Raw genomic sequence first — 26,317 nt, forward strand, 5'->3', positions numbered from 1 at the left:
CGCGCCGCCTAGCGATCCCCACACACTGACACCACCCTACACCCACTGGGGACAATTTTTACATTTAGACCGAAGCCAATTAACCTGTGGGTCTTTGAAGCGGGGGAGGAAATTGAAGATCTCGGAGAAAACCCACGCAGGTCACGGGGGGAGAACGGGGTACAAACTCCGCGCAGGCAGCGGCGCCCGCGGTCGGGATCGAACCCGGGTCTCCGGCACGGCATTCGCTGCAAGGCAGCGGCCCTACCGCCGCGCCACCGTGACCGCCCCAACTTTGTGTGTTGTCTTTCCACAGCTGGGCAGCTGGCTGGATACTCGCAGGTGGAAATGTATCGGCAGGTGTTGTTGGCTGGGTGCCGCTGCGTGGAGCTGGACTGCTGGAAGGGGCGCTCGACCGAAGAGGAGCCGGTCATCACCCACGGCTTCACGATGACCACGGAAATCTGCTTCAAGGTGACGCCGAAAAGTGGCCGCAGCGACTACAGCGGATCGGGCAGCGTCTCCGGGGGAAATAGGATGGGTGACGTTTCGGAAGTGGAGGTGGAGAGGGGGGGTGGGACAATAGACAATAGACAATAGGTGCAGGAGTAAGCCATTCGGCCCCTTTCGAGCCAGCACCGCCATTCAATGTGGTCATGGCTGATCAGGGTTGGAGGGACTGGAGGTAGGAACAGGCCAGAACAAGGCGACACTGTGGCGCAGCGGGTAGAGCTGCTGCCTCACAGCGCCAGAGACCCGGGTTCCATCCTGTCCACGAGTGCTTGTCTGTACGGAGTTGGCACGTTCTCCCCGTGACCCGCGTGGGTTTTCTCCGGGTGCTCCGGTTTCCTCCCTCACTCCAAAGACGTGCAGGTGTGTGGGCTAACTGGCTATGATAAAATTGTACACCGTCCCTGGTGTGTGCAGGGTAGTGTCAGTGTGTGGGGGTGGGTGGTCGGCACGGACTCGGCGGGCCGAAGGGTCTATTTTCGCGCTGTATCTTTAAACTAAACTGAACTAAATCAGAACTGGCAATAGGGTAGAGTCCACAATGGCCCATTGTTGGCTGGGGAAGAGGTGATAACGAGAGGGATACAAGGATGCGAACAGTGGAACTAGTAGGACAACTAGAGTGGGGGAGGGGGGATGGGGAGAGAGGGAATGCAGGGGTTACTTGAGGTTGCAGTTTTGGTCTCCAAATTTGAGGAAGGATATTCGTGCTGTTGAGGGCGTGCAGCGTAGGTTTACTAGGTTAATTCCCGGAATGGCGGGACTGTCATATGTTGAAAGACTGGAGCGACTAGGCTTGCGTACACTGGAATTTAGAAGGATGAGAGGGGATCTTATCGAAACGTATAAGATTATTAAGGGGTTGGACACGTTGGAGGCAGGAAACATGTTCCCAATGTTGGGGGAGTCCAGAACAAGGGGCCACAGTTTAAGAATAAGGGGTATGTAGTGGCCTGGCGGAGGCCAGAGAAAAGGCAAGACGCCAGGCAGTTTTTAGTAAGATTCTTTTATTAGGCTGCGAGCTCCAGCCCACAGCGTAGTTCCCCTAGGGTAAGAGCCACGCCTCCCCCTGGTCAGGCTTTTAACCCCTTACGCCTGTCCGTCACGTAACGAGGGGGCTGACCCGAGGAGTGGCCTGATCCGCCACAGGACCCCCCCCAAGAACCGGAGGTACAAAACGGACAGGAGGGCGCACGAGGCGACCAGCCCGGGTGCGCACCATGACCGGCGCAGGGACCGGCGACTGACCGACAGGTGGAGGGGTCGTAGCAGACACTGGAGGGGGTAGCTTGGACGGGGGGCGACCGCGCGGGCGGGGCTGCGCAACCGGCACCGGCCGATCAATGTCCACGTGTGCCGGCTTCAGCCGTGCGACCGAAACAGTCTCTCTGCGACCCCCCATGTCCAGAACGAATGTGGCCGAGCCGTGTTGCAGGACCCGGAAGGGGCCCTCGTACGGCCGCTGGAGAAGTGATCGGTGTGCGTCCCTGCGCAGGAACACAAACTGGCAGTCCTCCAGAGCGGCAGGGACGTGTGGCTGGAAGGTCCCATGACGTGACGTGGGCACAGGTGCCAGCCTGCCCACCGTCTGCCGAAGACGTTGCAGGGCGTCAGAAGGCTGCTCCACTCGACCCTGCGCTGGTGGGATGAACTCCCCGGGAACCGTCAAGGGGGCCCCGTACACCAACTCGGCGGAGGAGGAGGCCAAGTCCTCCTTGGGTGCAGTGCGGATCCCCAGCAAAACCCACGGCAGGGCGTCCACCCAGTCTGGGCCCGTGAGCCGAGCCTTCAGGGCAGCCTTCAGCTGGCGGTGAAAGCGTTCCACCAACCCGTTCGACTGTGGATGGTACGCCGTAGTGTGGTGTAGGCGGACACCCAAGAGTCTTGCCATGGCCGACCACAGTTCCGAAGTGAACTGTGGCCCCCGGTCGGATGTAATGTCCAGTGGCACCCCGAACCGGGCGATCCAGTGCGCCGCCAAGGCCCGCGCGCAGGTGGCCGTCGAGGTGTCTGCCAGCGGAATGGCCTCCGGCCACCGCGTGAAGCGATCTACCACAGTGAAGAGGTGGGTCATGCCCCGGGACTCTTGCAGAGGCGCACGCACGTGTCGCTGGATTTTTGAAGTTTGGCACGGGATGCAGGTGCGTGCCCAGTGTGCGACCTGCTTACGCAGCCCGTGCCACATGAAACGGGAGGATACAAGGGCCACCGTCGCCCGAATGGAGGGGTGAGACAGCCCGTGGAGCACCTCGAATACCCTGCGACGCCAGACGACACGGACGATGGGCCGCGGCAGGCCAGTGGACGTGTCGCACAACAGTGTTGTATCCCCGGGGCCACAGACAATGTCCTCCAGCTGCAGGCCGGACACGGCTGTACGATAGGCGGCCATCTCCTCGTCCCCCAGCTGCGCGGCTGCTAGGGCGGAATAGTCGATCCCCCCGGCCATTTGTCGGACGGCGTGGATCGCGGGTCTAGACAGGGCGTCGGCCACCCTGTTGTTTTTTCCCTCCACGAACCGAATTGAGGTGGTGTATTCCGACACATAAGCCAATTGTCTCTGTTGCCGCGCAGACCACGGATCCGAAACCTTGGCGAACGCAAAGGTGAGTGGCTTGTGGTCTGTGAACGCGGTGAAGGGTCTCCCCTCTAGGAAGTACCGAAAGTGGCGTACCGCGAGGTAGAGGGCGAGGAGCTCCCGGTCGAACACGCTGTAATGCCGTTGGGCCCCGCTGAGGTGCCTGCTAAAGAAGGCGAGTGGCCGCCAACACCCGTCGATGTGCTGCTCTAGCACCGCACCGACCGCCACCTCAGAAGCGTCCACGGTCAGGGCGGTTGGGGCATCCTCCTTAGGATGGACGAGCATCGTGGCCTGGCTAGGGCCTCCTTAGCCTGCTCAAAGGCCGCTCCTGCTTCGTCGTCCCACTCGACCTCCTTGCGGCGACCAGCCATGAGGTGGAAGAGTGGGCGCATAGTTCTGGCCACCGACGGCAGGAAGCGGTGGTAGAACGAGACCATCCCGGCAAATTCCTGCAGGCCCTTGACAGTGGTCGGTCGGGGGAAACGGCGGACAGCTTCGACCCTGTCCGGAAGAGGTACCACCCCTTGTGGGGTCACCCGATGGCCGAGGAAATCGATGGCCGTCACCCCAAAACGGCACTTGGAAGTATTAATTGACAAACCGTACTCGCTGAGGCGTTTACACAGCTGGCGGAGGTGGGTGCAGTGCTCCTGCCTCGAGCGGCTGGCCACGAGTACGTCGTCCAAGTACACAAAGACGAATTCTAGGCCACGGCACACACAGTCCATAAGCCGCTGGAAGGCCTGTGCGGCGTTCTTCAATCCGAACGGCATCCGTAGGAACTCGAATAGGCCGAACGGGGTGATGATGGCAGTCTTGGGGATGTCATCGGGGTGGACCGGGATTTGATTATATCCGCGCACAAGGTCCACCTTGGAGAACACGGATGCTCCGGCCAGGTGGGCATTAAAGTCCTGGATGTGCGGAATCGGGTACCTGTCGGGAACGGTCGCGTCATTTAAGCGCCGATAGTCCCCGCACGGTCGCCAACCCCCGTCCGCCTTGGGGACCAAGTGGAGTGGTGACGCCCACGGGCTATCGGAGGGGCGCACGATGCCCATTGACTCCATCTGACGAAACTCCTCTCGAGCTAGACGGAGCTTGTCTGGAGCGAGACGCCGCGCTCGGGCGTGCACGGGTGGCCCGGTGGTGGGGATGTGATGTTGCACCCCGTGCTTGGGAGCGGAGGAGGAGAAGTGGGTTTCCACAATGTCCGGGAAGTCCGCCAGGATGCGCGCGTACGTCGCATCCACGGACGACAGGTGTCCGACGTTGGGGGAGACCGGCCTCAGCGTGCTGGAGTGCACCAGGCGCTGCCGCCTGACATCCACGAGCATGGAATGCGCCCGCAGGAAGTCGGCGCCCAGCAGGGGCTGGGAAACATCGGCAATGATGAACCGCCACGTGAACCAGCTGTCGCCGAAGTTAAGGGCGAGCTGGCAGGCCCCGTAAGTGTTGATGGGGCTACCGTTCGCCGCAGTGAGGAGGGGGCCGCGTTTGCCCGTATGGATATCGGCGGTGGAAGGAGGTAGGACGCTCACCTCTGCTCCAGTGTCGACGAGGAACCGACCCCCGGTGCGGCGATCCCGAGCGAACACGCGATGGATCTGGCCGGCCGCCGAAGGGATCACTGACGGCCGGCCCTTGCGTTTCCCGGAAAAGCACAGGGTAGGCGACATTGCTTGGCGTTCGGTCCCCAACGACGGTGATAATAACACCAGCCCCCTTTGCTGGTGTCCGGTGGTGGTGCAGACTGGGATGCCCACCAGCGACCTCCGGTGGTCTCCAGCGGTATTGGAGGTGGTGCTGCTTGGGCCGACCACCAGCGACCTCTGGTGGCGTCTGGCTGAACTGTCGGCGGGCCGTGCGAGAAGGGCGTGCCGGCACCGGGGTGCCCGATAGCGGCCGGATTTCGCCTCCTGGAATTCTTTAAGGCCCTTATATTTGTCATCCGCGGGGGGGTCATTAAGGTAAGGCTTTACTCGCCTTGCTGTCGCCTGGTCCAGGGCGCCGACGACATAAAAGTACTTCGTCAAGTCGACGGTTACCCCTCGCACAGCAAACTGTGCCTCTGCCTGCTGAAACCAGACCTCAGGCTCTTCGGTCCACAGGGTCGGGAGTTTGAGGGAGACGGCATCGAGGTCGGCAGGACCGGGTTGCACATCAACGTTCGACATCACTAAGTGTGATGTCCGTCGGGGTCACCAATGTAGTGGCCTGGCGGAGGCCAGAGAAAAGGCAAGACGCCAGGCAGTTTTTAGTAAGATTCTTTTATTAGGCTGCGCTTCAGCCCACAGCGTAGTTCCCCTAGGGTAAGAGCCACGCCTCCCCCTGGTCAGGCTTTTAACCCCTTACGCCTGTCCGTCACGTAACGAGGGGGCTGACCCAAGGAGTGGCCTGATCCGCCACAGGTAGGCCATTTAGAACGCAGATTTCAGTCAGAGAGTTGTGAATCTCTGCCTCAGAAGTCAGTGGAGGCCAATTCTCTGAATGTATTCAAGAGAGAGCTGGATAGAGCTCTTAAGGATAGCGGAGTCAGGGGGTATGGGGAGAGGGCAGGAATGGGGTACTGATTGAGAATGATCAGCCATGATCACATTGAATGGCGGTGCTGGCTCGAAGGGCCGAATGGCCTCCTCCTGCGTCTATTGTCTATTGTTCAGTGTAACGATCGGCCAGCCTGCGCTCGGTCTCGCCCACTGATATATACTGTAGGAGCCCACAACGAGAACAGCGGATCTTATTTCCTTTAGTTGAGTTTAGAGATACAGCGCGGAAGCAGTCCCTTTCGGCCCACCGGGTCCGCGCCGCCCAGCGATCCCCGCACGCCAACACTATCCTACACACACTCGGGACAATGTTTACTTTGACCAAGCCAATTAACCTACAAACCTGCACGTCTTTGGAGTGTGGGAGGAACCCGAAGATCTCGGGGAAAAAACCCCACGCAGGTCACGGGGAGAACGTACAAACTCCGTACAGACGGCGTCCGTAGTCAGGATCGAACCCAGGTCTCCGGCGCTGCATTCGCTGTAAGGCAGCAACTCTACCGCTGCGCCACCTTTAGTTTGTGAAGTTATCCTTGTTGTGTCGAGTTTAACCCGTGGCACTGAAAACATGCCCGACAATAGACAATAGACCACAGGTGCAGGAGTAGGCCATTCGGCCCTTCGAGCCAGCACCGCCATTCAATGTGATCATGGCTGATCATTCACAATCAGTACCCCGTTCCTGCCTTCTCCCCATACCCCCAGACACAACCGAGCTTTACTCAGTCCCGAGGGTTGGTGCGGAATTGAAGACAGACGTAATTTATTATTAGGAGGTGCAGTGTCTGATTCAATATGCAGCTTTTGTGTACAGCCTTGACTGTTTTCAGAGCACATAGCAACCCAGTTAATTAAACATGTTGCCCGTGCTTAGAATACACAATTTCAACTCAGTATGCAGAGTGGCAGGTTTTTGGTTGTAGGACATTACACAGAGATACTTCGCCAGAGGACAGACAATGATTGATTGATTGAAAGATCCGGCAGGGAAACAGGCCCTTCGGCCCACTGAGTCCATGCCGACCATCCACCACCCGATCATGCAGAAGATCCATCACCCGATCCTCCAGCATCTCTGGAGAGAAGGAATGGGTGACGTTTCAGGTGGGGACCCCTCTTCGGACCCGAACCGTCACCCCATTCCTTCTCTCCAGAGACGTTGCACGTCCTGCTGAGTTGCTCCATCTTTTTGTGTCTATCTACGGTATAAACCAGCACCTGCAGTTCCTTCCCACACACGTGTTCACGCTGGTTCAGTGCGATCCCACTTTCTCATCCGCTCCCTACACACGAGGGGGGCGGTTTACAGAGGGCCGATCAACCTGCTGACCCGCACATCCTTGGGATGTGGGGGGAGGAGACCGGAGCACCCGGAGGAAACCCACGCGGGTCGCGGGGAGAGCGTACAAACTCCAAACAGACAGCGCTCGTAGTCGGAATCTAACCCGGGGTCTCTGGCGCTGTGAGGCAACAACTCTACCGCTGCGCCACCGTGATTTCATTTGCGTTATTTTGAAGGGTCTTAAATATTTACTTTGATAAGACTCCTGACTCAGGTTATGGAAAAGTAGTGGTTAAGCAAACATTTCAAAGGTATTGAGTGTGAATGATTTATAGACATTCTGGTGTCAGCACTGGATAGTTATTCACCCGCTCCAAATAAACAGCAATGGCGCGGCGTTAGAGTTGCTGGCGTACAGCGCCCGAGACCCGGGTTCAATCCTGATCACGGGCGCTGTCTGTACGGAGTTTGCACGTTCTCCCCGTGACCCGCGTGGGTTTTCTCCGGGTGCTTCGGTTTCCTCCCACATCTCAAAAGACGTGCAGGTTTGTAGGTTAATGGGCTTCTGAAAATTCTATGGAAGGCAGCAACTCTACCGCTGCGTCACTGTGCTGCCCCTGTCCCAGTCTCGACAAAGTTCCCGTGATTGCTGTTGTGTTGCATAGAGGGCGGGCACGGTGGCGCAGCGGTAGAGTTGCCGCCTTACAGCGAACGCAGCGCCGGAGACCCGGGTTCCGTCCCGACTACGGGCGCCGTCTGTACGGAGTTTGTACGTTCTCCCCGTGACCCGCGTGGTTTTTTTCTCCGAGATCTTCGGTTTCCTCCCACACTCCAAAGACGTGCAGGTTTGTAGGTTAATTGGCTGGGCAAATGTAAAAATTGTCCCGAGTGGGTGTAGGATAGTGTTAGTGTGCGGGGATCGCTGGTCGGCGCGGACCCGGTGGGCCGAAAGGGCCTGTTTCCGCGCTGTATCTCTCAAACTAAAACTAAAAACGATAGCAAAATCTTGGTATTGGAACATCTGATTCACTGATTAATATCACAGGGGACAAGAAAGGGTGGTGAGGGGTAGGTTTAGGTTTATTATTGTCACGTGCGCTGAGGTACAGCGAAAAGCCTTGTTTTACATGCTATCCAAACAGATCAGATATAGCATCAAGCCTTCAATACATTCAAGCGTTTTCAAGAGAGAGTTAGATTTAGCTCTCAGAGCTAACGGAATCAAGGGATATGGGGAAAAAGCAGGGTCGGGGTGCTGATTTTGGATGAGCAGCCATGATCATATTGAATGGCGGTGCTGGCTCGAAGGGCCAAATTCCTGCATCTATTTTCTCTGTCTATGTCGAAGCCAAACTCAAGTACAATAGGGAGAGCAAAGGGGAAAATACAGAGTGCAGAATATACACCGATCAGCCAAAACATTATGACCACTGACAGGCGAAGTGAATAACATTGATTATCTTGTTACAATGGCACCTGTCAAGGGGTGGGATATATTAGGCAGCAAGTGAACAGTCGGTTCTTGAGGTTGATGTGTTGGATGCAGGAGAAATGTGCAGGAGTAAGGACCTGAGCGACTTTGACAAGGGCCAAATTGTTATGGCCAGACGACTGGGTCAGAGCATCTGTGAAACGGCAAGGCTTGTGGCGTGCTCCCGGTCAGCAGTGGTGGGTACCGACCGACAGTCGTCCGAGGAGGGACAAACCACAAACCGGCGACAGACAGGGTGTTGGGCGCCCAAGGCTCATCGATGCGCGAGGGCAACGAAGGCTATCCCGTCTGGTCCGAACCGACAGAAGGTCGACTGTGGCACAAGTCGCAGAAAATGTTAATGGTGGTCACGGGAGGAATGTGTCACAATACACAGTGCATCGCACCCTGCTGCGTATGGGGCCGCACACGGAGGACCAACAGCATATTAGGCAGGTGGTCATAATGTTTTGGCTCATCAGGTCATAATGTTTTGGCTGATCGGAGTAGTTCTCTGCATTGTAGTGCACCAGTTCCAGAGACAAAGTCCAATGTCCGCCATGGGGTAGAGGTGAATCGGACAGTGCCCTAGCTTATGGAAGGGCCGTTTAGAAGCCTGAGAAGCTGTTCCTGAGTCTGGTGGTGCGCGCTTTCAAGCTTCTGTACCTTCTGCCCGACCTTTCTCCGAGATCTCTCTTTTTCCTCCCACACTCCAAAGACGTGCAGGTTTGTAGGTTAATTGCCTTTGGTATGAAGGTAAATTGGCCCTAGTGTGTGTAGGATAGTGGTAGTGCGCGGGGATCGCTGGATGGCGCGCACGGACTCTGTGGGCCGAAGGGCCTGTTTCCGCGCTGTATCTCCAAACTAAACGAAACTGAAAGTCAATTATCCAGCTCTCTTCTGAACAGCGGGCGGTGGGTGTCTAGGTTTGCCCCCCAACACAGTCCCAGAGAATACTATCCAATAGACAATAGACAATAGACAGGAGGAGGCCATTCGGCCCTTCGAGCCAGCACCGCCATTCAATGTGATCATGGCTGATCATTCTCAATCAGTACCCCGTTCCTGCCTTCTCCCCATACCCCCTGACTCCGCTATCCTTAAGAGATCTATCTAGCTCTCTCTTGAATGCATTCAGAGAATTGGCCTCCACTGCCTTCTGAGGCAGAGAATTCCACAGATTCACAATTCTCTGACTGAAAAGGTTTTTCCTCATCTCAGTTCTAAATGGCCTACCCCTTATTCTTAAACTGTGGCCCCTTGTTCTGGACTCCCCCAACATTGGGAACATGTTTCCTGCCTCTAACGTGTCCAACCCCTTAATAATCTTATACGTTTCGATAAGATCCCCTCTCATCCTTCTAAATTCCAGTGTATACAAGCCTAGTTGCTCCAGTCTTTCAACAAATGACAGTCCCGCCATTCCGGGAATTAACCTAGTAAACCTACGCTGCACGCCCTCAATAGCAAGAATATCCTTCCTCAAATTTGGAGACCAAAACTGCACACAGTACTCCAGGTGCGGTCTGACTATGGCCCTGTACAACTGCAGAAGGACCTCTTTGCTCCTATACTCAACTCCTCTTGTTATGAAGGCCAACATTCCATTGGCTTTCTTCACTGCCTGCTGTACCTGCATGCTTCCTTTCAGTGACTGATGCACTAGGACACCCAGATCTCGTTGTACGTCCCCTTTTCCTAACTTGACACCATTCAGATAATACTCTGCCTTCCTATTCTTACCTCCACGCCCAATCATAAGGTAATAAGTGATAGGAATAGAATTAGGCCATTCGGCCCATCAAGTCTACTCCGCCATTCAATCACGGCCGATCTATCTCCCCCTCCCAACCCCATTCTCCTGCCTTCTCCCCATAACCCTTGACACCCGTACTAATCAATTCCTGCATTTTTAGAAAAAGCTCATTAAACTGACAGTGAAGCCCTTAAAACTTGTGCATGGTTTCTTAACTCTCTTGAGAACCTAGTTTGCAGTTCCAAAGTGAAGAAATCTACATCATTTGATTTTCCCTATTCCGTGTTACTTGGATGAATATTTCATGATATCTTGATGCCGCATAGCTTCATTAAACACGTCTCAGATGCTACATCCCCAGAGTTTTGATTTGAAATGTGCTTCGTCTCTTTGCTTTCCCCGCAACTTTCAGCCATTGACAGTGAAACGTTTGAATCCAGTGCAGCCTTGTTGCCTGCATTCGTTAGTGTTCGCGATAAGTGCCAGGCCTCGGATAGTGACAAGATGCCGGAGTAACTCAGCGGGTCAGGCATCATCTCTGGAGTAACTGGAATAGGTGACGTTTCGGGTCGAGACACTTCTTATAGACAATAGGCAATAGGTGCAGGAGTAGGCCGTTCAGCCCTTCGAGCCAGCACCGCCATTCAATGTGATCATGGCTGATCATCCACTATCAGTACCCCGTTCCCGCCTTCTCCCCATACCCCCTGACTCCGCTATCCTTAAGAGTTCTATCTAACTCTCTCTTGAATGCATACAGAGACTTGGCCTCCACTGCCTTCTGAGGCAGAGAATTCCACAGATTCACAACTCTTTGACTGAAAAAGTTTTTCCTCATCTCCGTTCTAAATGGCCGACCCCTTATTCTTAAACTGTGGCCCCTTGTTCTGGACTCCCCCAACATTGGGAACATGTTTCCTGCCTCTAACGTGTCCAACCCCTTAATAATCTTATACGTTTCGATAAGATCCCCTCTCATCCTTCTAAATTCCAGTGTATACAAGCCTGCTTGAAAGCATCCAGAGAAATGGCCACCACTGCCTTCAATAGGCTCTCAGATCAGATCGGCATTTAGACACGCAGGGAATGGAGAGAGACGAATCACGTGCAGGCAGAGGAGATTAGTTTAGTTTAGAGATACAGATTTAGATTTAGATTTTTTAGATTTAGAGATACAGCGCGGAAACAGGCCCTTTCGGCCCACCGAGTCCGCGCCGCCCAGCGATCCCCGCACATTAACACTATCCTACACACACTAGGGACAATTTTTACATTTACCCAGTCAATTAACCTACATACCTGTACGTCTTTGGAGTGTGGGAGGAAACCGAAGATCTCGGAGAAAACCCACGCAGGTCACGGGGAGAACGTACAAACTCCGTACAGACGGCGCCCGTAATCAGGGTCGAACCTGAGTCTCCGGCGCTGCATTCGCTGTAAGGCAGCAACTCTACCGCTGCGCCACCGTGCTGCCCCAGTGCGGAAACAGGCCCATTCGGCCCACCGGGTCCGTGCCAACCAGCGATCCCCGCGCATTAACACTACCCGACACACACTAGGGACAATTTACATTTATACTAAGCCGATTAGCCTGCAAACATGTGCGTCTTGTAATTGAGGCAGTACAGCGTAGGTTCACAAGATTGATCCCTGGGATGGCTGGGCTGTCATATGAGGAAAGATTAAAGACTGGGCTTGTATTCACTGGAGTTTAGAAGGATGAGAGGGGATCTTATAAAATTATAAAAGGACTGGACAAGCTAGATGCAGGAAAAATGTTCCCAATGTTGGGGAGTCCAGAACCAGGGGCCACAGTCTTAGAATAAAGGGGAGGCCATTTAAAACTGAGGTGAGAAGGAATTTTTTCACACAGAGAGTTGTGAATTTGTGGAATTCTCTGCCTCAGAAGGCAGTGGAGGCAAATTCTCTGGATGCTTTCAAGAGAGAGTTAGATAGAGCTCTTAATGGTAGCGGAGTCAGGGGGTATGGCGAGAAGGCAGGAATGGGGTGCTGATTGTGGATGATCAGCCATGTTCACATTGAATGGCGGTGCTGGCTCGAATGGCCTACTCCTGCACCTATTGTCTATTGTCTATTGAGAAGGAATTTCTTTAGTCAGAGGGTGGTGAATCTGTGGGATTCATTGCCACAGACGGCTGTGGAGGCCGAGTCAGTGGGTATTTTTAAGGCGGAGACTGACAGATTCTTGATTGTTGGGTTGTGGGGAGAATGGGGTGAGGAGGGGAGAGATAGATCAGCCGCGATTGAATAGACTCGATGGGCTGAATGGCCTAATTCTGCTCCTGTGACTCAAAATTTGGGAGTAACTCAGCCGGACAGGCAGCATCTCTGGAGAGAAGGAATGGGCGACGTTTCGGGTCGAGACCCTTCTTCAGACTGTAGAAGGGCCTGTTTCAATGCTGAATCTCCAAAGTAAACTCGTTCCCGGTTCTCCGACCAGTCTCACTGTCTCTGACTACATTTTACCTCCGTACCGCCCACACCCACGACATCAGTCTGAAGGAGGGTCTCGACCCGAGACATCGCCCATTCCAGAGATACTGCCTGTCCCCGCTGAGTTACTCCAGCATTTTGTGTCTACCTTCGATTTAAACCAGCATCTGCAGTTCCTTCCTGCAAAATCTGCTCCTGTGACTTATGGACTTATGAATTATTTTGTTTTCTTTTCTCGTAGGAAGTAATTGAGGCTATCAATGAGTGTGCCTTCAAGACATCTCCCTACCCAGTGATTCTTTCCTTTGAAAACCACGTAGACTCGTAAGTACCGACTCCGTCTGCGGTTGGGTCTGTCCGCTAGAGGAAATTACCCCCTCACCGAATTCGCAAAACACCAGCCACGAATATTGAATTGAATTGATTGAATGAATAAATTTTATTGGCCAAGTATGTGCACATACAAGAAATGTGCCTTGGTGCTCCGCTCACAAGTAACAACACGAACATACAGTAAACAACTAAGAATAAAACATTAAACATGAAAATAATACGAGCTACTACTCACGGAAAAAAAGCTGTTTTTATGTCTGGCTGTGGCTGCTTTGACAGTCCGGAGTCGCCTTCCAGAGGGAAGTGCTTCGAAGAGTTTGTGGCCAGGGTGAGAGGGGTCAGGGATGATCTTGCCCGCTCGCTTCCTGGCCCTTGCAGTGTACAGTTCGTCAATGGGGGGAAGGTTGCAGCCAACAACCTTCTCAGCTGTGCGAACGATCCGTTGCAGCCTCTGGATGTCGAGCCAAACCAGACCATGATGGAGAAGGTGAGGACAGACTCTAGGATGGCAGTATAGAATTGAGAAATGGAGTAAGATTTGCTTTTACGCTATTTTTTTTAAATACAATTTTTAGTTGGCGTTTCTTGGTGTTTCAAGTGCACAGAACTTGCTTCACCTAGCAGGGGCATCATGGTGTGTCAGAGCGGTAGAGTTGCCGCCTTACACCGGGTTCGATCCCGACTACGGGCGCTGTCTGTACCGTGTTTGTACGTTCTCCCCGTGACCTGCGTGGGTTTTCTCCGAGATCTTTTTTTTCCTCCCACGCCCCAAAGACGTACAGGTTTGCAGGTTAATTGGCTTGGTGTGTGTGTAAATTGTCCCTAGTGTGTGTAGGATAGTGTTAATGTGCGGGTATCGCCGGTAAGTTTGGACTCGGTGGGCCGAAGGGCCTGTTTCCGCGCTGTATCTCTAAACTAAACTAAAATCACGATGATGACTATGTTTCTTATGCATCCCCACCCTTCTCCCCCGTAACATTGCGCATTGTCTATATCTGTGGAAACACGGAACTGCAGATGCTGGTTTACCAATAAGAGCATGATCGCAGGAGATAGGAGCAGAATTAGGCCATTCGGCCCATCAGGTCTATTCTGCCATTCAATCATGGCTGATCTATCTCTCCCTCCAAACCCCACTCACCTGCCTTCTCCCTATTACCTCTTACACCTGTTCTAATCAACTCACTGAAAATGTTTTTCCTCATCTCTGTTCTAAATGGCCTACCCCTTATTCTTAAACTGTGGCCCCTTGTTCTGGACTCCCCCAACATTGGGAACATGTTTCCTGCCTCTAACGTGTCCAACCCCTTAGTAATCTTATACGTTTCGATAAGATCTCCTCTCATCCTTCTAAATTCCAGCGTATACAAGCCCATTCACTAGTACCATCCTACACACGAGGGACAATTTTGCAATATACAAAAGCCAATTAACCTACACACCTGCATGTCTTTGGAGAGTGGGAGGAAACCAGAGCACCCGGAGAAAACCCACGTGGTCACGGGGGAACGTACAAACTCTGTACAGACAGCACCCGTAGTCAGGATTGAACCCTAATGTTGTTATAGTATAACTTTATACAGTGCATTCAGAATGTATTCAGACCCTTTCACTTTTTCCACATTTTGTTACGTTACAGCCTTATTTTAAAATGGATTAAAAAAAATTTTTTTTATCATCAATCTACACACAATACCCCATGATAAAAAAGCAAAAGCAGTTGTTTAGAAAATTTTGCAAAGTAATTAAAAAGAAATAACTGAAATATCACATTGACATAAGTACTCAGACCCTTTACTCAATATACTGAAGGCACTGTATGTCAAACTCAAGTATAACTGGTAGAGCAAAGGAAAAGGTACAACGTGCAGAATATGGGTTCTCACCTCATCTTACTTCAGTCCCAGAGGAATTACAATCTTTAGCGTGCTTAAAAATAAATTACAGCTTTGGGCATCGTGGTTACAAGTCACAGTGCAGCAAGTTTTTATGTTTAGTGTTTAGTTTAGTGATTCAGCACCCTTCGGCTCACCATGTCCACGCCGACCAGCGATCCCCGCACACTAACACTATCCTACGCACACTCGGGACAATTTACACTTACACCAAGCCAATTAACCCTACAAAACCTGCGCGTCTTTGGAGGGTGGGAGGAAACCGAAGATCTCGGGGAAAACCCACGCGGGTCACGGGGAGAACGTACAAACTCCGTACAGGCAGCGCCCGTGGTCGGGATCGAACCCGGGTCTCCGGCGCTGCATTCGCTGCAAGGCGGCATCTCTACCGCTGAGCCACCGTGTAGCTGGGACATGTTTGCCGGCGGGGGCAGGTTGGGCCGAAGGGCCTGTTTCCACACTGCATGACTCTATGACTCGAAGTAGGTATCGCATAATCACAATTTTTTGTTTATGTGCCTTTAGTCCTAAACAGCAGGCGAAGATGGCGGAGTACTGCAGGTCGATATTTGGTGACGCGTTACTGATAGAAGACCTAGAAAAATACCCGGTGAGTGTGTGTGTGTGTGTGCGTGTGATTCTCGATCATTGCTGCTTCAGAAAACCCATCGATTTTGGTGCTTTCTGATCTATTTTTTTTACTCTAAGATTAGACTTTTAGACTTTAGAGATGCAGCGCGGAAACAGGTCCTTCGGCCTACCGAGCCCGTGCCGACCAGCGATCCCCCACACTAACACTATCCTACAAACACTAGGGACAATTTACACTCTTTACCGAAGCCAATTGGCCAACAAACCTGTACGTCCTTGGAGCGTGGGAGTAAACTGGTACACCCGGAGAAAACCCACGCAGGTCACGGGGAGAACGTACAAACTCCGTTCGGACAGCACCCGTAGTCAAGATCGAACCGGGGTCTCCGGCGCTGTGAGGCAGCAACTGTACCGCTGCGCCGCCGTGCCGACCCTTGTTCAGACTTCTACACATTAGGGTTTAAAGAAAGGTCTCGACCCGAAACATCACCTATCCATGTTCTCCAGGGATGCTGCCTGACCCGCTGAGTTACTCCAGCACTCTGTGAAACGTCACCTATCCATGTTCTCCAGAGATGCTGCCTGACCCGCTGGGTTACTCCAGCATTCTGTGAAACGTCACCTATCTATGTTCTCCAGAGATGCTGCCTGACCCGCTGAGTTACTCCAGCACTCTGTGAAACGTCACCTATCCATGTTCTCCAGGGATGCTGCCTGACGCGCTGAGTTACTCCAGCACTTTGTGTCGATTTTCCCACATTTGGCCCCTATCCATTCAAACCGTTCCTATCCAAGAACCTGGCCAAATGTCTTTTAAATGTTGTTATTCAATGTTGCTTAAAAGTGCAGATTTAAGAAGTGTCAGAGGTTATGGGGAGAAGGCAGGAGAATGGGGTTAGGAGGGGAAGATAGATCAGCCATGATTGAAAGGCAGAGTAGACTTGATGGGCCGAATGGCCTAATTCTGCTCCCTTGACTTATGCATGAATAGAGTTTGGAGAAAAAGAATCACACTCACAACTTAGCAACGCAGAGTTTGTTAAGATATTTGAAGGAGACATGTTTCTTGCAGCAGATTAGAGTGTATTAGGCCATTTGGCCCATCTAGCCTACTATGCCTCACGCTGCCTCGGCAAGACCAGCAGCACAATCAAGGACCAGTCGCACCCCAGCCACTCCCTCTTCTCCCCTCTCCCATCGGGCAAACGTGTGAAAACGCACACCTCCAGATTCAGGGACAGTTTCTTCCCAGCTGTTATCAGGCAACTGAACCATCCCACCACAACCAGAGAGCAGTGCTGAACTACCATCTACCTCTTTGATGACCCTCGGACTATCCTTGATCGGACTTTGCTGGCTTTGCTGGCTTTACCTTGCACTAAAAGTTATTCCCTTATCATGCATCTACACAATTCTTGATTAGTACGGGTGTCAGGGGTTCTGGGGAGAAGGCAGGGAAATGGGGTTAGGAGGGAGAGATAGATCAGCCATGATTGAATGGCGGAGTAGACTTGATGGGCCGAATGGCCTAATTCTGCTCCTATCATTTATGACCTTTTCACAATGTAAATGGCCCGATTGTAATCATGTATTGTCTTTCTGCTAACTGGTTATCATGCAACAAAAGCTTTTCACTGTACATAGAAACATTGAAACTAGGTGCAGGTGTTGGCCATTCGGCCCTTTGAGCCAGCACCGCCATTCAATACGATCATGGCTGTTGATCCAAGATCAGTACCCCATTCCTGCTTTCTCCCCATATCCCTTGATTCCGTTAGCCCTAAGAGCTAGATCTAACTCTCTCTTGAACACATCCAGTGAATTGGTCTCCGCTGTTTTCTGTGGCAGAGAATTCCACAGATTTACAGATCCCACAGGCCACAGTTTAAGAATAAGGGGTAGGCCATTTAGAACGGAGATGAGGAAAAATGGTCCCGATGTTGGGGGAGTCCAGAACCAGGGGTCACAGTTTAAGAATAAGGGGTAGGCTATTTAGGACTGAGATGAGGAAAAAACCTTTTCACCCAGAGAGTTGTGAATCTGTGGAATTCTCTGCCTCAGAAGGCAGTGGAGGCCAATTCTCTGAATGCATTCAAGAGAGAGCTAGATAGAGCTCTTAAGGATAGCAGAATCAGGGGGTATGGGGAGAAGGCAGGAACGGGGCACTGATTGTGGATGGTCTGCCATGATCACGGTGGATGGCGGTGCTGGCTCGAAGGGCCGAATGGCCTCCTCCTGCACCTGTTGTCTATTGTCTATTTACAACTCTCTGCGTGAAACCTTGGTGCACGTGGCAGTAAACTGAAGTGCAAATATGTTTGCACGTCCTCTCTCTCTGTGTTTGTGTTTTAGCTGGAGATGGGCGTCCCCCTGCCGAGCCCTCACGAGATGATGGGCAAGATTCTCATTAAGAACAAGAAGAAAGGGCACAAGTCGTCGGATGGCAGCGCCAAGAAGAAGCTGTCGGAGCAAGCGTCAAACACGTACAGCGACTCGTCCAGCGTGTTCGAGCCCTCCTCTCCGGGAGCCGGTACGTTCAACCGCAAAACGGGCGGCATTGTCCTGGGCACGTTGGCGCAGCGGTGCAGTTGTCTGCCTCAGAATTAAAGGACCTTCCTTTAGGAAGGTGATGAGGTGGAATTCCTTTTAAGGGCCTGCCCCACTCAGGCTTTGCCTCAGTGTGGTGGACACGTCATCGGCAGGCTTGGCCACTGGTAGATACTGTCTGGCAAAATGTGACATGGATTCCTAGGTGGAGTTCCGGGAAAGTGGAGTTCCGGGAAAGTGATTCATGGACTAAAAGTGGCACGTGACCGAACGCAGTGTGACTCTGGATATTGTTCCCACTACATTCCACTCCGGAGGTTAGCGGCTCTTTAGTTACGTCATAAGTTCATCATATGTCATAAGAGCAGAATTAGGCCATCAAATCCATTCCGCCATTCAATCGTGGCTGATCTATCTCTCTCCCTCCTAACCCCATTCTCCTGCCTTCTCCCCATAATCCTGTACTAATCAATAATCTGTCATTCCTCTTCATAAATTCAAGAGCAGAATTAAGGGCCTGTCCCACGTAGGCGATTTTAAGGCGACTGCCGGCTACTAGGCTGTCGCCGAACGAATGCCGGGGTGTCGCGGGCACGATCGCGAGGAGTCTTCAATGAATCGTAACGGATCTCGGAGCATCGTGGAAAAATTTACCTACTAGAAATTTCTCAGCGACAGCTGGCTTGTCGCCAGGTATCGTTGCTTATTGTGGGCGCTGTCTGTCGCACGCTGTCCCCAGGTTTGCTAGGTTGTCGCAGATGCATTTAGAAGCACGTAATATTAAATTAAGAAAAGGCCATTTGAAGATACCAGAAGGTAGTTTTGTTTAACCAATTTATTTACCGTCAGGACATTTGACAGGTAGATTGGAGGCGACGGTTTGACGGTCAGGTAAGAGTGGGAATTTCACGATGTTTCCGAAGACGGTGTAATCTCTTAGCCAGGTGCTCGTTTCACAAAAAAAGTGACTTGTACAATACAATACAACACAATATATCTTTATTGTCATTGTACAGGGGTACAACGAGATTGGGAATACGCCTCCCATACGATGCATTAATTTAATTAGCTAGTCAGTATTAATTTAAACAACCCAATGAAACAAATTAGAACAGTTTTAAAACAGTATAAAGTGCAAGTAGATCTGTGCCGGTTCGCTGTGCGATGTGACCATCCGGCTCAGCAGGACCGGTTCATAGCAGCTATGGCCCTGGGGATGAAGCCGTTCCTGAGTCTGGAGGTGCGGGCGTAGAAGGCCTTGTATCGTCTGCCCGATGGTAGAAGATCGAACAGACTGTTGCAGGGGTGTGAGGAGTCTTTGTGGATGCTGGTGGCTTTTCTGAGGCATCGTGTGTTGTAGATGCCCTCCAAGGCTGGTAGCTGTGTTCCGATGGTCCTCTGAGCTCTATGGACTACCCGCTGAAGAGCTTTCCTCTCTGCCTCCGTGCAGCTGAGATACCACACAGGGATGCCATGCGTTAGGATACTCTCTATGGTGCAGCGGTAGAATGTCGTCAGCAGCTGACTCGGCATTGTCGTGGTCATTGTCGTGGTCGTTGTCGTGGTCATTGTCGTGGTCATTGTCGTGGTCATTGTCGCGGTCATTGTCGCGGTCATTGTCGTGGTCATTGTCGTGGTCATTGTCGTGGTCATTGCCGCGGTCGTGGTCGTTGTCGTGGTCATTGTCGTGGTCATTGTCGTTGTCGTGGTCGTTGTCGTGGTCATTGTCGTGGTCATTATCGTTGTCGTGGTCGTTGTCGTGGGGTAAAAGAAAATTTTGGCGATCTGCTACGACTTTGACAGTCGCCGGCAGTCGCCTTAAAAATCGCGCAACTGGGACAGGCCCTTTAGTCAGAGGGTGGTGAATGGATGAAGGGGAGCCAGTGGATGTAGTGTATCTGGACTTTCAGAAAGCCTTTGATAAGGTCCCACACCGGATATCAGTGGGCAAAATTAGAGCACATGGCATTGACAAGGATAGAGAATTGGTTGGCAGACAGGAAACAAGGAGTAGGGATTAATGGGTCCCTGTCAGAATGGCAGGCAGTGATGATTGGAGTGCCGCAAGGCTCAGTGCTGGGGCCGCAACTGTGTACAAAATATATTAATGATTTAGATGATGGGATTAAAAATAACACCAGCAAATTTGCAGACAACACAAAGCTGGGTGGCAGTGTGAACTGCGAAGACCAATGTTTGGCGAGTCCAGAACCAGGGGCCACACAGTCTAAGAATAAAGGGGAGGCCATTTTAAAACTGAGATGAGAAAAAAAACTTTTTCACCCAGAGAGTTGTGAATTTGTGGAATTCTCTGCCACGGAGGGCAGTGGAGGCCAATTCACTGGATGGATTTAAAAGAGAGTTAGATGGAGCTCTAGGGGCTAGCGGAATCAAGGTATGTGGGGAGAAGGCAGGCATGGGTTACTGATTGTGGATGATCAGCCATGATCACAATGAATGGCGGCGCTGGCTTGAAGGGCAAAATGAACTCCTCCTCCACCTATTTTCTATGTTTCTGTGAATCTGTGGAATTCATTTCTCCAGTTCGTCCAGGGGTCGGCTCGGTGGAGCAGCGGTAGAGTTGCTGCAAAACAGCGCCGGAGACCCACGTTCGATCTCCGACTACGGGTGTTGTCTGTACGGAGTTTGTACGTTCGCCCCTGCGTGACCTGCGTGGGCTTTCTCCGAGATCCTCCCTTTCCTCCCACACTCCAAAGACGTACAGGTTTTTATGTTAACTGGCGAGGTATAAATGTATAATCGTCCCTAGTGTGCGTGTAGGATAGTGTTAGCTTGCGGGGATCGCTGGTCGGCGCGGACTCGGTGTGCCGAAAGGGCCTGTTTCCGCGCTGTATCTCTGAACTGAACTATACTAAAAGGAAATAATTGAGAGGATTGGAGTTTGAGATTGACAGCGAAACAGGTTATTTTTATTTCCACACAAGTTGAAAATATGAAAAACTGCCTGAGAAAGTGATTTACATGAAAGAGGGAATGTAGAAAGCAGAAGCAATGAAACAGTATGTAGGACAGAACTGAGTTACTCTGGCATTTTGTGTCTATTAGCAATGAAAGTTTAGTTTAGTTTAGTTTAGAGATACAGTGCGTAAACAGGCTCTTTCGTCCCGCCGAGTCCACACCGACCAGCGATCCCCGCACACTAACACTATCCTACACCCACTAGGGTCAGTTTTAACATTTACCAAGCCAATTAACCTACAAACCTGCACGTCTTTGGAGTGTGGGAGGAAACCGAAGATCTCGGAGAAAACCCACGCGGGTCACGGGGAGAATGCACAAACTCCTGTACGGACAGCGCCCGTAGTCGGGATCGAACCCGGGTCTCCGGCGCTGCATTCGCTGTAAGGCAGCAACTCTACCGTGCCGCCCAAGGGTGAGGTATTCTGAGATGAAGTTGGCGGGTGTGGGCAAGGGTGGTTTCGTGTGCATCCATGATGGCTTTCAGTGGAACAACTTTCAGTGCTTCAGCTGGAGATTTAAACGTTGGCTCCGCTATCCTTAAGAGCTCTATCCAGCTCTCTCTTGAATGCATTCAGAGAATTGGCCTCCACTGCCTTCTGAGGCAGTGAATTCCACAGATTCACAACTCTCTGACTGAAAAAGTTTTTCCTCATCTCCATTCTAAATGGCCTACCCCTTATTCTTAAACTGTGGCCCCTGGTTCTGGACTCCCCCAACATTGGGAACATGATTCCTGCCTCTAGCGTGTCCAACCCCTTAATAATCTTATATGTTTCGATAGGATCTCCTCTCATCCTTCTAAATTCCAGTGTATACAAGCCTAGTCGCCCAAGTCTTTCAACATACGACAGTCCCGTCATTCCGGGAATTAACCTAGTGAACCTACGCTGCATGCCCTCAATAGTAAGAATAATAATAATAGTCTATTGTAATTCAGAGCTTATAAGTTGTCCCTAGTGTGTGTAGGATAGTGTTAGTGTGCGGGGATCGCTGGTCGGCGAGGACTTGGTGGGCCGAAGGGCCTGTTTCAGCGCTGTATCTCTGAACTAAACTAAACTAAACTAAAACTAAACGATTGGACCTGAGTTTGACTTGATAGAATTTATGTGCAGTATGATCTTGATATGATTGAACAGCACGCAAACAAAAGCTCCTCACTGTATCTCAGTGCACGTGACAACAATAAAGCTAAACATAAAATTCTTCCTGACTGCAGCTTTTTACGGGATCATTAACCACAACAAATAACCCCATGCAATAAACTATCAGCTATTGCAAGTAAACCAGATCATGACTGTGCAAAAAGTGTGCGGTTCAAAGTCTAAAATAGTTCTCCTTTCAAGTATAGTTCAGTCTAGTTTACAGATGCAGCGCGGAAGCAGGCCCTTCGGCCCACCGAGTCCGCGCCGACCAGCGATCCCCACAGACTAGCACTACCCGACACGCACACTGGGGACAATTTACAATCGTTTGCCGAAGCCAATTAACCTCCAAACCCGCACGTCTTTGGAGTGTGGGAGGAAACGGGAGCACCCGGAGAAAACTCGCGGGGGGAACGTGCAAACTCCGTACAGACAGCGCCCGTGGTCGGGATCGAACCCGGGTCTCCGGCGCTGTGAGGCAGCAACTCTACGCCCGCGCCGTTCATTTTGACGAAACATTTCCCAAACAGTCAGTCTTTTATTGACTCAGGTGATCAATATGTTTGTGAGGATATTAAATGTGTTCCAGCAATATTCATTGATAATTTAATAATGCAATAATACGGATTATTATGAGGTGTTGCTGTAGAAATGAGCCCATGGTGTTATTCTTGCACAGCTGCTATTAGTTGGCATGTGCTGCCATCTTGTGTTTGACTTCAATAGTGCGATTAATCGCAAAATGAGAGTTGAACCTCTTGGTCCCAACCCAAAATGCCAGCCATCCATGCTCTCCAGAGATGCCTCCTGGCCCGCTGAGTTACACCAGCACTTATATCTTTTCTTTGTGAACCAGTTGCTTGTACCCACATTGAATTTCTCTGGAGGACATGGACAGGCGACCTTTCAAGTCGGTACCTTTCTTCTGACTCAAGATTCCATCACCTGCAGTTTAGTCTAGTTTAGTTCGGGTTACAGATACAGCACGGAAACAGGCCCTTCGGCCCACCGAGTCCGTGCCGACCAGCGATACCCGCACACTAACACCATCTCAGACTCATCTCAGACACTTCAAGGATTCAATGATACTTTATTGTCACTTGGACCTAGGTACAGTAGAATCTTTTGTTTTGCATACGTTCCAGTAAAATAGAATCATAGAGCGATACAGTGCGGAAACAGGCCCCTCGGCCCTGCTTGCCCACACCAGCCAACATGTCCCAGCTACACTGGTCCCACCTGCCTGTGCTTGGCCCGTATTCTCCCTATCCATGTACCTGTCCAAAAATGTTTCTTAAACGTTGCAATAGTCTCTAATCTCCTCGAACACACTAGGGACAATTTACAATGATGCCAGGTCAATTAGCCCACAAACCCGTACGTCTTTGGAGTGTGGGAGGCAACTGGAGATCCCGGAAGAAAGCCTAAGCAGGTCACGGGGAGAACGTGCAAACTCCGTACAGACAGCGCCCGCAGTCGGGAATCGGACCCGGGTCTCTGGCGCTGTGAGGCGGCAACTCTACCGCTGCGCCACCACCGTGCCTCGTGTCTCAATAAATGAAGTGTGTTCTTTCCTTTTCATTGTCTGTATGTGGCAAAGTAGATCTGACATTGAAGGTAGACACACAATGCTGGGGTAACTCAGCGGGTCAGGCAGCATCTCGGGAGAGAAGGAATGGGTGACGTTTCGGGTCGAGTCTGAAGTAGGGTGTCGACCCGAAACGTCACCCATCCCCTCTCTCCTGAGATGCAGCCTGTCCCGCTGAGTTACTCCAGCATTGTGTGTCTGCCTTCGATTTTAACCAGCGTCTGCAGTTTTTTTCCTATAGATCTGACATTTACCACACTCCTAATAGATTCCGTTTAATATTGGTTCCTTGTATCATTTTGGATTTATTCAAGCATAACTTTAGTTTTGATATAGTTCTCTTTATATTGCCTCTTAAGACCATAGGTGTAGATTTACAGTAAAAGTCCAATAAACCAGCACCCTTAGGGCTTTTGCAGCAGATTTTATGGTCCATTTGATTTTATTCCTTTTAATATTTCAACACATCTCGTGCACTGTTTTAAAGATGCCATGTTTCATAATAATTAGTTTTCCAGTGAGCATAAAAGGAGTTTAAAAGGAAGCTGTACAAAATCTAAAGGATGAGAGGAGATCTTATCGAAACGTATAAGATTATTAAGGGGTTGGACACGTTAGAGGCAGGAAACATGTTCCCAATGTTGGGGGGAGTCCAGAACCAGGGGCCACAGTTTAAGAATAAGGGGTAGGCCATTTAGAACTGAGATGAGGAAAAGCTTTTTCAGTCAGAGAGTTGTGAATCTGTGGAATTCTCTGCCTCAGAAGGCAGTGGAGGCCAATTCTCTGAATGCATTCAAGAGAGAGCTAGATAGAGCTCTTAAGGTTAGCGGAGTCAGGGGGTATGGGGAGAAGGCAGGAACGGGGTACTGATTGAGCCATGATCACATTGAATGGTGGTGCTGGCTCGAAGGGCCGAAAGGGCCTCCTCCTGCACCTATTGTCTATTGTCTATTTTCCAAAGAAGGGCTCCGACCCGAAACGTCACCTATCCACGTTCTCCAGAGATGCTGCCTGACCCGCTGAGTTACTCCAGCACTCTGTGACCATCTCTGAGGAACACGGGTAGGTGACATTTCGGGTCGGAACCCTTCTTCGATCCCAACCCAAAACGTCAGCTATTCATGCCACAGGAGGCTGTGGAGGCCAAGTCAGTGGATAGTTTTTAAGGCAGAGATAGATAGATTCTTGATTAGTACGGGTGTCAGAGGTTACGGGGAGAAGGCAGGAGAATGGGGTTCGGAGGGGAGAGATAGATCAGCCATGATTGAATGGCGGACTAGACTTGATGGGCCGAATGGCCTAATCCTACTCCTATTCCTTATGACCTTATGTTCCCCGGAGACACTGCCTGACCCGCTGAGTTACTCCAGCACTTTGTGTCCTATTGTTTTGAGTTCTCCGGAGAAAATGGATAGGTGACGTTTGTGTCGGGGGAAAAAAAACTGCAGATGCTGGTTTAAATCGAAGGTAGACACAAAATGCTGGAGTAACTCAGCGGGTCAGGCAGCATCTCGGGAGAGAAGGAATGGGTGACGTTTGTGGCTGAGACCCTTCTTCAGACTGATTGTGTCGGGCAGATTTGAAGGGCTGAGCTGACTTCTCCTTCCTCGATTTTCTTGAGTTCTTGTGTGTCTCGTTGAGATGGAAATCAAGCAACGATCTGGGGCCAATATATTTCTATCGCCGATACTTTTTTGCATATCTATCATTCATTTGTTCCATATCTCTCTCTCTATATCACCGTCTAAACCTCTCGCTTCCCTTTACACCGACTGTCAGTCTGAAGAAGGGTCCCCACGTGAAATGTCACCCATACAATAGACAATAGGTACAGGAGGAGGCCATTCGGCCCTTCGAGCCAGCACCGCCATTCAATGCGTCTAGCTTGTCCAGTCCTTTTATAATTTTGTACATCTCTATAAGATCCCCTCTCGTCCTTCTAAACTCCAGTGAAGTACCATTTAACCATATAACCATATAACAACTACAGCACGGAAACAGGCCCGTTCGGCCCTACCAGTCCACGCCGACCACTCTCCCTGACCTAGTCTCATCTACCTGCTCTCAGACCATAACCCTCTAATCCCCTCCCATCCATATACCTATCCAATTTACTCTTAAATAATAAAATCGAGCCTGCCTCCACCACTTCCACCGGAAGCCCATTCCATACAGCCACCACCCTCTGAGTAAAGAAGTTCCCCCTCATGTTACCCCTAAACTTTTGTCCCTCAATTCTGAAGCTATGTCCCCTTGTTGGAATCTTCCCCACTCTCAAAGGGAAAAGCCTACCCACGTCAACTCTGTCCGTCCCTCTCAAAATTTTAAAAACCTCTATCAAGTCCCCCCTCAACCTTCTACGCTCCAAAGAATAAAGACCCAACCTGTTCAACCTCTCTCTGTAGCTTAAGTGCTGAAACCCAGGCAACATTCTAGTAAATCTCCTCTGCACCCTCTCCATTTTATCGACATCCTTCCTATAGGTGCAGGAGGAGGCCATTCGGCTTCAAACCGCTTTGTTTGGTGGGATGGATCCTTTGTGGTTCAATTGAATTCGGTCAATAGACAATAGACAATAGACAATAGGTGCAGGAGTAGGCCATTCGGCCCTTCGAGCCAGCACCGCCATTCAATGTGATCATGGCTGATCATTCTCA

At 51.2% G+C, this 26,317-nt stretch overlaps 1 protein-coding gene across 1 annotated transcript in view; it reads left to right on the forward strand.

Annotated features, from left to right (window-relative positions):
- The window catches only part of plcb1 (phospholipase C beta 1), a 641,072-nt gene that overhangs the window by 474,200 nt on the left and 140,555 nt on the right, over positions 1-26,317 (forward strand). The window contains exons 11-14 of the mRNA XM_078405993.1: positions 296-453; positions 12,824-12,906; positions 15,336-15,420; positions 17,754-17,931. Of these exons, the coding sequence (XP_078262119.1) occupies positions 296-453; positions 12,824-12,906; positions 15,336-15,420; positions 17,754-17,931 (504 nt within the window). The remainder of the gene's footprint in view (positions 1-295; positions 454-12,823; positions 12,907-15,335; positions 15,421-17,753; positions 17,932-26,317) is intronic.

This window comes from Rhinoraja longicauda, chromosome 9 (genome assembly GCF_053455715.1).
Source record: "Rhinoraja longicauda isolate Sanriku21f chromosome 9, sRhiLon1.1, whole genome shotgun sequence".
NCBI classification, from domain to species: Eukaryota; Metazoa; Chordata; class Chondrichthyes; order Rajiformes; family Arhynchobatidae; genus Rhinoraja; species Rhinoraja longicauda.